Source organism: Mobula birostris, chromosome 17 (genome assembly GCF_030028105.1).
Source record: "Mobula birostris isolate sMobBir1 chromosome 17, sMobBir1.hap1, whole genome shotgun sequence".
NCBI classification, from domain to species: Eukaryota; Metazoa; Chordata; class Chondrichthyes; order Myliobatiformes; family Myliobatidae; genus Mobula; species Mobula birostris.
In genome coordinates this window covers 57,291,258-57,304,534 of record NC_092386.1, presented here as the reverse complement: position 1 = coordinate 57,304,534, position 13,277 = coordinate 57,291,258, and the positions used below count along the sequence as shown (strand labels likewise).

The following is a 13,277-nucleotide window of genomic DNA, read 5'->3' as shown; positions in this document are numbered from 1 at the left end:
CTCACTTTACAATTTAACTCTCACGCCGTTCACACCAACTGCGCGTTATAATGGCAGTGCTTGTGCAGTACCAAGCAGAAGCAGAAAAAGCATTGTTGTTGTGGTGTTGTCATGACAGCGTTTTTAAATCTCTCCGTTTACCCCGTACACACTACAATGGATATTAAGTGTTTTTAGATTTATTCACTCTGGAGACTGTTTCTGAAAATCTCTGTTTTCGGTGGAAGAAAATGCCGCTTTAGTGTTGACGGAGGGTCAAAACGAAGAGGAAAAGCTTCGTTTTCAAATTTATCCAGCATAGTGTGGACATAGCCTGAGTTTTCTCCTGTACACATTCTAACTTCTAATGATTTTCATATTATATTTTCAATAAGGATTCAGGAGAATCACCTTGATAGGTAAATATATGAACAACCTTATTCATATTGTGTAGAATGTCATGCAGTATCTTTTCGGAAAACTAATACAAGTTGACCTGGGTAATGAACAGGTCGTATTTTGGCAGATAACTATCTATAAATTGACAAGTTTTGATCACAAGTTGGAAAATGCACAAAATCACCCAATGTATTAATGAGCAGCATCAAAACCACATAAAACTGCAAAGTATAAAAAGACTAAACATGGAGAGAGTGTTGTGTACTTATTGTTTCAGTTATATTTGAGTGATCTTTTAAGTAGTTTGTCCATTAAGCGTTCTTGTTCGTTTAAATAATTCATGACAGGTTATATGTAAAAATACGTGAATTGCATATGTCATCACTCTACCAAGGGATATATGTACGCCTTGTTTAAAGTAAAGCACAAAGTTAAACTCACATTTCAGACTGCCGTGTCTTCCTTTGAATTAATGTTTTGAAGTTGCAAAACATAACAGTGGCGATGAGATATTTTAAAACAAACCCGAGGCTGACCTGCTGAAGCACAGTGAGGCATTCCAGTTTTTAAAAAAAGCAGCGCATCACATGTTCTTCAGAAGAGAAGACACGATCGAGCCTTTAAAAAGGGCAGAAAATGAAAGAATTCAGGGGTTCATAAACAGTGATAATAATCATAAATTAAAAAAGAGCAGTAATGGCTGGCTACTTTGGAAAGATAGATGCATTCAATTACTCAACGGGTAACTGGCTCATGTATACTGAGCTAATTAACAATATTTTGAAGCAAATGAAATAGCCAATAAGAAATGAGAATCAATTTTGCTGTGTGCATTGGATTTAAAGGCATACAGTTTGCTTCAAAATTTAACTTCTCCAACCAAACCAGAAGAAATGAGCTTTGCTGATATTGTGAAAGTAATACAGAAACATTTAGAACTGAAACCATTGTTGATTGCAGAACGTTTTAGGTTTCATAAGTGAAATCACAAAGGAGGGGAGACCATTTCAGCTTATGTGACTGATTTGAAGAGATTGTCTGAGCATTGTCAGTTCAGTAATGGGCTTAATGATGCACTGAGGGATTGTTCAGTTTAACATTAAGTGAACAGCAGCACAAAAATGGTAGATAAATGAATAATTTCCTAATCCACTTCTACTGATCTATTGCAGGGTTGTGAAATCCATTTATAAACTCCAAGTTTGTTAAAATGCAAATGGAGGAGTGAATTAATTAATGAAGAATGATATTGCTGCTTCTCTACATGTTTAGTGTCAGAGAGATCTTGAAATGGGATTTACCTTAAAAAGATTGAAAACCACTGTAGTATTTATAGTAATTCTTGTTGCCATGTTTACATTATGCCACCAGTCAGTATCTTTACAACCATAAATTATTGGTAATTTAATAAATCAAGATTAAGGACATTTAATAGCATTGATAGTTAAAGTCAAAGTCAAAGTAAAATTTATTATCAAATTCATTACCTTATTCTATCTGGAGTTTCATTTTCTTGCTTTTACAGGAATGCTCCAAGAGGACCACAACCTTGTCATACTGTCTGGAGGCTTGCGTGTCTTAATGAGCTGGAGAGCTACATTGACTTGAATCAGGGCTTTATGCCTTGGATCTTGGTAGGGTCACCCATGCCAAACAGGTCAAAGGGTAGAGGCCAGACTATGAGCGGTCCATCGGTCTTCCAGGTTCAGGGGTTCATCTCAGGGCTAGCAACCCTGACAGGTCAAACAAAACTGTTAACGGAAACAGCAATGAAGTGCGATGGTATTCCTGAGTCTCCAGCTGGGACTTGTATGATTGACAGCAGTGAAAACCGAGAGGAATCTACTGACATGATGAAGGAAGACCTGAACACCACCAGAGATGGAGAATCTTCATTGCTGCCTCCAATGCCAGCAGTGTAACAGGCAGTAAGTACTTATAGGAATAATGAAATACAACAGAGTTTATGAAAAACTATTAAACAAAGACCGACGAATAGCTAATGTGCAAAAGAAGATGAATTGTGTAAATAAAAGTACATAATACTGAGATCATGAGTTGTAGAGTCATTTAAGGTAATTCTGTATGTTGTAGAATCAGTTCCAAGTACAGGCGAATGAAGTTATCCAAGCCAGCTTCGGAGCCTGATATTTATAGAGTAATAACTATTCTTGAACCTGGTGGTGTGGAACCTAAGGTTTCTGTACTTCCTGCCCAACTGTAGTAGCGAAAAGGGAGCATGGCTGAATGATGGGGACCTTGATGATGGATGTTGCTTTCTTGTGGCAGCGCTCTCAATGTGCTCAGTGACGGGGAGGGCCTGTGACTCGCCAACCCCGGACTCTGACGTGGCAGTCCTAATCCCAAGTGGCAGAGGTAAGCATCGAGCCGCATGACCTCTGTCATGAAAGCAAGAGGTAACATTTTATTCTTAACTTGAGAGGAGTAAGGCTTGGCCTTCTCTCTCTCTTTATTGGATAGACCTACCATCTCATGATCTAGTTTGCTGAATCTTCACTACACTCTTTGTGGCAAATATACCCTTTAGGTGAGGAAATGAAAATACTCAGTATTTCTCATGTGGTCTCACTAACCTCCTTTACCAAGATAACAATTATGATCAATGCACTGGCTTTTTCTGATTTACCATAGTGTTCATTTTGGCACTTCTGATCATTTCTGAAGCATTGTCTGGGATAAATTTCCCATTGGAGGGCTGATTTTATTCATGGCCTTCAAATGCATCATTATTAAATTTATCATCATTATTAGCTTTATTTCAACCTAGTATTTTAATTGTTAATAGTTGCAGTGAGTTACTATTAACAGAAGGAGCTGAAAAGATTAATGTTACCCTCAGACAGATTTCTGTGAAACAATCTACTTCACTTAATACTTGAAGATATATAAATGAATAAGATTCCTATGGCACCGGTTTTTTTTATGATCTCAAGTTGTCCAAGAGCACTCTACACCCAATGACACACATCTAAAAGACAGTCACTGCAACAATGAATGGTACAGCCAGTAACTCACAATGTGAGGCCATTCATTCAATAGTTGAATGGGATAATTTAGTCTTACGAGAATGGACAGAGAAGTCTTCTGTTTAACACCTGACCAATTACTCAAATCGTGGTGAAACATGATCCCAGTATCTACTGAAACAAAGCTGGCAGTGAAATGAGCTAAACTCAAATAACATTCCTAAACTGGAATTTAGCACATCATTTTAGATTGGTCATCAATGAATAATTTTCCAGTTTGCCATAAAATTTACTTTATAAATTCTGAAACAAAGCATCTCTTTAGCCGCTCTGAAGTTCAAAGTCCTGTTTGTCATTGAACTCCTTTGATAGCTTCCATTTCTCATTCACAAGACAGACTTTATTTTCTTTAAAACAAAGAAATTTATTCATCTGAAACTAGAAGTAAGGATTTATAAAATGTATGGAATCTGCAGTTTTGCTGTGAAATATTGGCATCGATCTAACTTGTATCGGGCATATCCTGGACCCATCATATAAATATAATTGCAAAGAAAGTACGACAACACCTCTATTTCCTTCAGAGGTGTGGAGTTTCAGCATGTCATCAAAAACTTTGATAGACTTCTACATAGAAACATAGAAACATAGAAAATCTACAGCAACAATACAGGTTCTTTGGCCCACAGAGTTGTGCCAAACATGTCCCTACCTTAGAAATTACTACGCTTACCCATAATCCTCTACTTTTCTAAGCTCCATGTACCTATCCAAAAGAGTCTCTTCAAAGACCTTATAGTATCCGCCTCCACCACCACTGCCAGCAGCCTATTCCACACACTCACCACTCTCTGCGTAAAAACATCTCCTCTGTACCTACTCCCCAGCACCTTAAAACTGTGTCCTCTTATGGCAACCGGTTCAGACCTGGGAAAAGGCCTCTGACTATCCACATGATCAATGCCTCTCATCATCTTATACACCTCTATCAGGTCACCTCTCATCCTCCATCACTCCAAGGAGAAAAGGCCGAGTTCACTCAACCTGTCTTCATAAGGCACGCTCCCCAATCAGGCAACATCCTTGTAAATCTCTCCTGCACCCTTTCTACGGCTTCCACATCCTTCCTGTAGTGAGGCAACCAGAACTGAGCACAGTACTCCAAGTGGGGTCTGACCAAGGTCCTATATAGCTGCAACATTACCTCTTGTCTCCTGAATTCAATTCCATGATTAATGAAGGCCAATGCACCGTATGCCTTCTTAACCATAGAGTCAACCTGTGCAGCTGCTTTGAGTGTCCTATGGACTCAGACCCCAAGATCCTTCTGAACCTCCACACTGCCAAGAGTCTTACCATTAATACTATATTCTGCCATCATATTTGACCTACCAAAATGAATCACCTCACACTTATCTGGCTTGAACTCCATCTGCCACTTCTCAGCCCAGTTTTGCATCCTATCAATGTCCCGCTGACAGCCTTCCACACTATCCACAACACCTAGAACCTTTGTGTCATCAGCAAACTTACTAACCAACCCTCCATTTCCTCATCCAGGTCATTTATAAAAATCACGAAGAGTAAGGGTCCCAGAACAGATCCCTGAGGCACACCACTGGTCACCAACCTCCATGCAGAATATGACCCACCTACAACACACTTTGCCTTCTGTGGGCAAGCCAGTTCTCGATCCACAAAGCAATGTCCCCTTGGATCCCATGCTTCCTTACTTTCTCAATAAGCCTTGCATGGGGTACCTTATCAAATGCCTTGCTGAAATCCATATACACTACATCTACTGCTCTTCCTTCATCAATGTGTTTAGTCATATCTTCAATAAACTCAATCAGACTCATAAGGCATGATTTTGACAATTTTGACATCAGCCTTTGACAAAGCCATGCTGACTATTCCTAATCATATTACACCTCTCCAAATGTTCATAAATCCTACCTCTCAGGATCTTCTCTATCAACTTACCAACCACTGAGGTAAGACTCACTGGTCTATAATTTCCTGGGTATCTCTACTCCCTTTCTTGAATAAAGGAACGACATGCACAACCCTCCACTCCTCCAACACAGATGTTGAATAAATCCTTCTTGAGCTTCCAGCCGGGTATTGGTTTGATTATCAGCAATGCTTCAATAGCAAACTCTGCCATCTTCATATGGGATGATGCCTGGGCATGTCTAGTCCAGTGGTATTTATACCCCCATAGTTCACCCCTCCTGATTGGTTAGTCCTCAACCAATCAGGCTTCTGCTCTCCCACCTTGTTTACAATGGAATTCCAGTTCTTACTTAGACCAAGACCTTCATCCTTGATAAAATTCTTTTCCCCTAGTTTTATTTCAATGGCTTCCTTTAGCAGGCGGTCTCAAAACCCATTGGTGCAGCACAGTAGATTTATGCCATTGCAGTCAATCCTATGGCCTTTGCAAATGCAATGTTCTTCTACCATTGATTCCTCCAGGTAACCAAAATGGATACACCTCTTGAGCTCCTTGATGCAGGTTTCCACTGTGCGTCCCATCTTGCTGATATACGCTGTTCCACATTCACAGGGAATCTTGTGAACGCCAGCCGACCTGAGTCTCAGGTCACCTTTGACCCACGTGAGCTGAGATTTGAGCTTCCTTACGGGTTTGTCGATGGTATTAATCTGGTCTATCTTCAGGATCCCAGCAATCCTTCCAGAAATCATGGAAACACAGGGGAGGCAGGAAGGTCGGCCCTTTTAAGGACTCAATTGATTTCCTTAAAAAGGGTGAAGGAAAAACCAGGAAACCTAACAATAAGGAGGAACCTTCCGGTACCATCTATCTTGCTGTAGAAATACAACACCCATTATCAGAGATCCTCACCACCAAGGCCACACTCTTTCCTCACTGCTGCCATCAGGAAGAAGGTACAAAAGCCTCAGAACTCACACCACCATGTTCAGGAACAGTTACTACCCCTCAACCATCAGGCTCTTGAACCAAAGGGGATAGCTACACTCATTCTACTTCTGGTGTTCCCACAATCAATGGTCTCACTTTAAGGATTCTTTATCTTGTTATTTCATAGTTGTTATTTATTGCTATTTACTTATATCTGCATTTGCACAGTTTGTTGTCCATCGATCCTGTTTACAGTTACTGTTCTATAGATTTGTTAAGAATGCCCACAGAAAAAGAGTCTCAGGGTAGAAATGTGGTGACATGCATGCACTCTGATAATAAATTTTACCTTCAACTTTGACCAAAGATCAACATACAAAATTGCTTTGTATATATTTGGCTCTTTTTGTGTTTGCTTTGAGTTCACAGCACAATGACAGGAACTTTGACCTAACAAATCAATCACAGGATGTGAGCTTTACTGGCGACGGCAGCATTTAATGTCCATGTTAAATTGCCCAAACCAAGGATTCAATTTAAGGGCCAACCTAAATGGTCACATGTAAACTAATTGAGGTAAAGGCAGCAGATCTTCTTCCCCTGTAAGACAGTGGTGATCCAGTGAGTTGTTATAACATCATAATGGTTTTACGATTACCATTACTGACTTTAATATCTTTTTCAAATTTCAGTTTTACATAATTGTAAATTCTCCAGCTGCCTTCATGAGATTTGAACCCACGATCCTGAGCACCTGTTTTAATAAAACCATTGTGTTTCTATGCTACTCTGGGCACAAATTAGTACGTAAGTATTTCCAAACTTAATACCAGGCAATCTCAGCAGACAAGTTTTGCAGGTGCAAATTATAAGTTAAATGTTAGAGCTGAACTTTTCTCTTTACCTTGCATTTATTAGGGACACGTCATCATTTATTTTTGCTTCTATTAATTCTAAACGTGTCCTTCAGGCTGAAGAGACTATGAACTGGGAGTGCCATTATATCAAATTGCTTGAATAGTTACCCCATTCGGGATATTGTCTTTTGGTTGCAAGTTCAAGTTTGACATACTTAAAGAAATAAATAAGGTGTATTTTATCATCTGCTCAGCCAACCAGAGGAAGGCACATTTCTCCATTCTTGTTGCAGGGTGAATTTATTTATGAGGAACAGATTAGATGAGAAATCTTGAGGTGTTTTGTTTCACAAATAGCATGGGCACTCATTAAAAAACAGTTAAGGCAAGTTCCATTGGAATTTATGTTGATTTGTTTCCTGGAATAGAAATGACAAATATAAGAAGCCATTGTGCTCCTAATTCTTTCGAAGGCTTTCTAGTGTGTTTTGTAGTGTCCCATTAGGTGGATTTTCCTTACCCTTAGAATAAAAGTAACTTCTGAAACATTTTTTCATCTATGGATATTTTACAACCCTTCTTTGTACTTTTCTCCTGAGTTCCAAGTGGTATAAATGTGCAGCTCTAGCCTACCAACCAACCATGCCAACCATTAACTACTCATTTCCACTTATCTACATTAATCCATTAATTATTCTTCCCTCTTTCTCCTCAGCTCTTTCAGGATTTTCCCACTCAACTCCACATTAGATACAATTTACTGCCGCCAGTTTAACTTGCCAAACCCCATGTCTTTGGGATGTGAAAAGAAACCAGAGCACTAAAGTGAAATCAGCACACTCACAGGAGAACATACACGTTGCAAACTGACAGCACTAGAGGTCAGGACTGAACCTAGTTCTCTGGTACTGTGGCTTTAGCAGTTGTACCACTGAGCAACTCCACGGAGTATGCAAATGGACGTTGGGTATAAAACGACCACTCCCCAACACCCATCAAAAACCCTGCCCAGTGCTCATCTAGAATATTATTTTCGATGTGCAATTAAATTCGCCTTGAGAATGTTGAGGATGTGAGACCATGCCCCTTCAACGTGGTCAAATAAAAATTTCTGTTCATACTCCTACTGCATTTGAAATTTCCTTCACTTCTACCAACTTCTGAGGAAGTTATCCTTAAATCGTCAATTTTCTTGAGAAGAGAATGACTTCAGCTTTTTACAATGGTTGTTTTCAGGTTTTTGGTGTGCTTTTGGCTTCAAGCTCCAGTCAACACAAAAAAAATCACAGCCTGATACTTTTATTTCCAAAAAAAAAGCCTGCCTTAAATAGCTTTCTACAAGAGATTTATTTGCATGTATTAATATCCCTCTTCTAAATATTTAGGGAAATATATAAAACAAATTCCTCCATTTTCATGAAGAGTATTAGTTGGTTATCTGCAAAAGAAGGATAATCACATTTTTTTAATGTTCATGGTCATATTGAGTCATGGGCAAGGGATAAACCAATTTGCTCATTGTCGGTTTTTACATGATGTACAATGAGTGGAGACATCTCCCCAGGCTTAATTACCTCATTTCAACACAGATTTTCAAAGACAATGCCTCAATATTCATGATAACACTTAGTTAAAATGTACTGAATGGCATCATTACACCTGCATTTTCCCAAGATCAGCAAAATGAAATGGTGATAAAAGGTCTTGGCCCTAAACATTGGCTGTTTATTCATTTCCATAGATGCTGCCTGACCTGCTGAGTTCCTCCAGCATTTTGTGTGTGCTGCTCAGCCAAAGGTCTCATGGCTGAATAAAGTCAACTCTTGACTCAGCACATATTTTAGTGTTTTCATTAAACACTAAAAGGTTCAGTGGCTGCAAGGTAACGCAACATTTAGCACAACGCTTCACAGTATCAGCGACCCAGTTTCAATTCCCACTACTGCCTGTAAGGAGTTTGTATGTTCTCCCCATGACTGCATGGGCTTCCTTTGAGTACTCCAGTTTTCTCTCACAGTAAGTTGATCGGCCATTGTAAATTGTCCCACAAATAGGCTATTGTTATATTGGGGGTTGCTAGGCAGTGAGCTCGAAGGCCCGGAAGGAACTTCTGTGTGCTGTATCTCAATGAATAAATAAATGTGTACTTAATGTACTGCCATTATTTACCAAATACATAACTGCGTTTGCCATTTGGTTTTACATTCCATTATGGGAGATATCGACATGGATAATTTAAAACATTTATTTATTGCATTAATTGATAGAAATGAAGAGAATTAGTTTTACATTAGATTATGAGAACACTCAGTCCTCTTTTATTGTCATTTAGAAATGCATACATGCATTAAGAAATGATACAATGTTTTATGGCAGATAGACTAAAACCAGACCTGTACAACAGTATGTTTTCCAATGGAAATTGCTGAATTGCTGTGAGTTAAAGTATCTAAGCATAATCCATCTACTTTCCATCTTAACATTTTGTCCAACATCAAATGAATAAAATGATTCAAGTGTTAGGATCAGATGCTCAACTGTGCTGTCTACTGCCCAATTTCATTTACCAATCAGGAATGCAATTGGCTTATTCTGGAGCCATGAGGGACTGCAGGTGTTGGAATCCTGAGCAATAAGAGATCTGCTGGATGAACTCATACCAGCCATTATCACTTTTGTTCTTCTTTCTTTATGCATGTGGGGAAAAAACAGAGTGCCACTCCATCCGTAGCTAGTTACTAAGAAACAATATGAAGGAATGTAATGGCCGAAGTATGGATTGCTTGCTCAAAATACTGTATCTTAGTAGCCACAGTAACTGTGTTGTGCATTTAGGATTTTGATGCCCAGAAGACAAATAGCTAAATAATTGAAAATCCCAATTTAACTGGCAAACAGTCTGCTGGAAGAATTTAGTGGGTTGAGCAGCACCGGTGTGAAGAAAGAATCGGGGAAGTTTGAGCTCAAAATATTGTAGCTGTCATGTGTCAAAATCCTGCATTAGTGGTTTTGACTCAAAACAGCGAGTCAATTGCAACTAAAACTTTATGCGAAACAAAGAGAGGGGTGACAGTTACTTCAGTTTTATGCATGCATTTCCAGAATGTCTTTGGTAAATGGGGATGGAATAAATGTTGCAAAAATAACAATGGTGTTCGAGAAAACTGAAGTAAAAAAGTGCAGATGCTGAAAATTTGATGTAATAATAAAATGTTGGAAGCAGTCAGAGTGTATTTTGGGAGAATTGAAATGCTGAATTTGATCTCACTGCACTCAGTTAGCCCCACTGACAATCCTTCCCACTCCCACTCCTGTACCTCAACACCCGCACACCACTGTTGTGCCTGCCTACACCGTGCTCTATAACCACACAGTTCTCAATAACCTTTGGCATTGCTATCAAGGGCAGTCCACAAAGTAAAAGTGCAACTAGGCTTCAGACTGCGTAAGCTTGCAACCCACACAAGGACACCCAGCATGCCTTGTCATAGCTTACGCTGTTGGAAGACCTTTAAAATTGTTTCAGGTATCTGCTACTTTACACTCAGACATGTCATTTTGATGGAATTTGAAAATAAAATGAATAAGTTTTAAAATGATTAGAAGTAATTATTTCTTTGACACAATGAAGTAATGCAATTTAATTAAAACACTGATATTAATTAACATAGATGAAAATGAAATAAAAACGTGCATTCTCTCATCTTCTTAATGACATCTAGATGTTAGGTGCACAAAGTGGCTGACTTAGAGCTGAGTATCCAGATACAAAGTGCATCCGGGCCCAGAGCTCAGTGTTATTCAGGAACGACACAGGATTAAATGGTGAAACCAGGGACAGGTCAGAGTTCAAAAGGGCGATATGTGCAATTCAGGCAGTTTCACCAGCTAACCGTCAGTGCATCCCAACTTGTTTCGCCCTCCACAATAGCTGCCAAACATGTTGAAGCACTTATATTTAATTATTGACTTATATTTAACAGTTTTTAATGATTTGGCTAATGGCACTAATTTGGCTAACAGCACAGAGACTAATAATACTAATCATGGTTCGCTTCTGCTGAGATGAAATATAAGCCACATCCATCTGAACAAACGTGAAATTCGTGATCATAGATAATCACAAGTGCTAATTTCAAAAGGGAATTTCATCATAGTATATTAACATCAGAACGTTGCTCAGTAATGATACCATTTAACTGTGGTACTAAATTTCTATGCAAAGAATACCGAGAGCGGAGTTGGACTGCGATAAGAGCAACCTCATAAATCTATTTCTGTCAGGTAGAACAGACTTGACAGGTTGTTTGGCAGACATAATGCACTGATGCAGACACCAGTTGTAGATGTACAGTGATAACCAAGACTTAACAATCAGAAGACACACAGCAAAGGTTATCATTAGACAAAGGGAATACGTTATCAAACGGAGACGGATAGTTAGCATGTAAAAAGGTGATGACTGGATACTTTGGGAGAATATTGTTGGTTTTGCAGAAATCCTTCAAATTCAATTTTATAGAATCATGTTGTAAGAAAATATCTGTTGCACGTAACTTATAGCATAATTTGGAAAATTTAGAAAAAAGAGTAGTAATTTTTATGGATATAAAGATTTTAAAACATTACTTTATGTATGAAATTATCATTCAGTTAAATAATGAAAACCTGAAGTGTTTTGCCAGATCTAGTAGGGAATTATTTACTCTGTCAGTTAATACATACTTCAGTTATTAAATATATTATTTGTCCATACCCCTAGATAGAGGGGATAGAGGAAGGAAATTGTCTGTAGGGGACAAGTGGAAAATATTTTAAAGTCAGTTATGTGTTAGTCTCTCTCTTTCTCTGCCTCTGTCTCTCTCTTTGCAGAGACACTGAACAATGATAGTGTTTCTTTCTCTAGAGGACTTAAAGTAGATATTCTCAAAACATAAAGAAGGGCATCTCATACATCTTTGTTTATTCATCCAAAACTCTATTCATCCATTACAATGATATTTAAAATTATTTTTTTTAAGATTTTCTGTCCTCTTATTTGCAAATTTGCTTCATATATTTGAGAGCATTCCATTTCAAGTCACTCCTGAATACCACCCAGGAGTTAAGTACCCTGTGAGTTAAGTACAGAGTGCCTCAGATCAACCCACGAAAATATTGCTTGCTCACCTTCTGAAAATATTAATTGATAATATTAATTTTTTCTGAAGATGATAACCCAATGAATTGACTGGACAGAAAAAAAGACTAAATCAAAAAAAATATAAAACAACATTTCAAATGCTGGGCCTATTGACTCTTATGTTTACTGGCTGGAGCTGGATATTTAAATCCAGTGATACATATTCAAATCAAAACAAATCTATCAGGCATTTGTTATCATACAGGTTTGTAAAGGATTGGGACACTGAGATAATGGAATCCCGCAGGATTTGTCAAACCAATCAACTTCAGCATGTAAAATCAATCAGCTGTGCTGGAAGGTGCTAATATAATCACAAAGATACTGATATTATTAAGATCTAGAATACGGCCACATTTTATACTGGACTCAGTATTGTAGTATTGTTGATACTAATCCATTTTATCTCTTCCCTTACAAAGAAATAACCATTGTACAAAAACAAAATATTGAGGTTACACATGCAATGCTTACCTAACACTACAGCGAGAATTGTGCTCATGAGCAACCAGTTCTTCCTCAAAGCAGCTTTAAAATCACATCCTTTTTTTGATTTCTTCCCCATGTTTGTTGATGATTAGAATTCAAAAGAACAAATTTAAAAATACACACATGCACACACACACGCTCACACTCAAAGACAGAGTGCTGAATTCAGTGTGAAATCCTGCTGTCTTTACTCCTCTGCACTGTATTCCGTCACTGCAGACACAGTTGTAACTAAGCACCACCCCCTTTGAATGCAGGCAGAGGAACCTAACAATGGCTACCTCTGAACATAAAACCACATTTTTAAAAGACCCTGTCCATCGTATAATTGTAGATTCTGCAATTCCAATCAAGAAATGGTGAAATCAGCCCTACCAATTTCTCTCGTAGAATCCCTGGAGTATTTTACACATTAATGGTCAAATAAAATTCCTTTATTTGGGTATAAAATGGGCCTTCAGAAAAGGAGTAAGTTTTTCTTTTGCCTGAATGTTTAT

General features: G+C 38.3%; 1 protein-coding gene across 1 annotated transcript in view; it reads right to left on the bottom strand.

Annotated features, from left to right (window-relative positions):
- The window catches only part of slc1a1 (solute carrier family 1 member 1), a 95,799-nt gene extending 82,820 nt beyond the window's left edge, over positions 1–12,979 (bottom strand). The window contains exon 1 of the mRNA XM_072281771.1: positions 12,766–12,979. Within this exon, the coding sequence (XP_072137872.1) occupies positions 12,766–12,856 (91 nt within the window). The 5' untranslated portion in view covers positions 12,857–12,979. The remainder of the gene's footprint in view (positions 1–12,765) is intronic.
- Between the last annotated feature and the right edge of the window lie 298 nt (positions 12,980–13,277).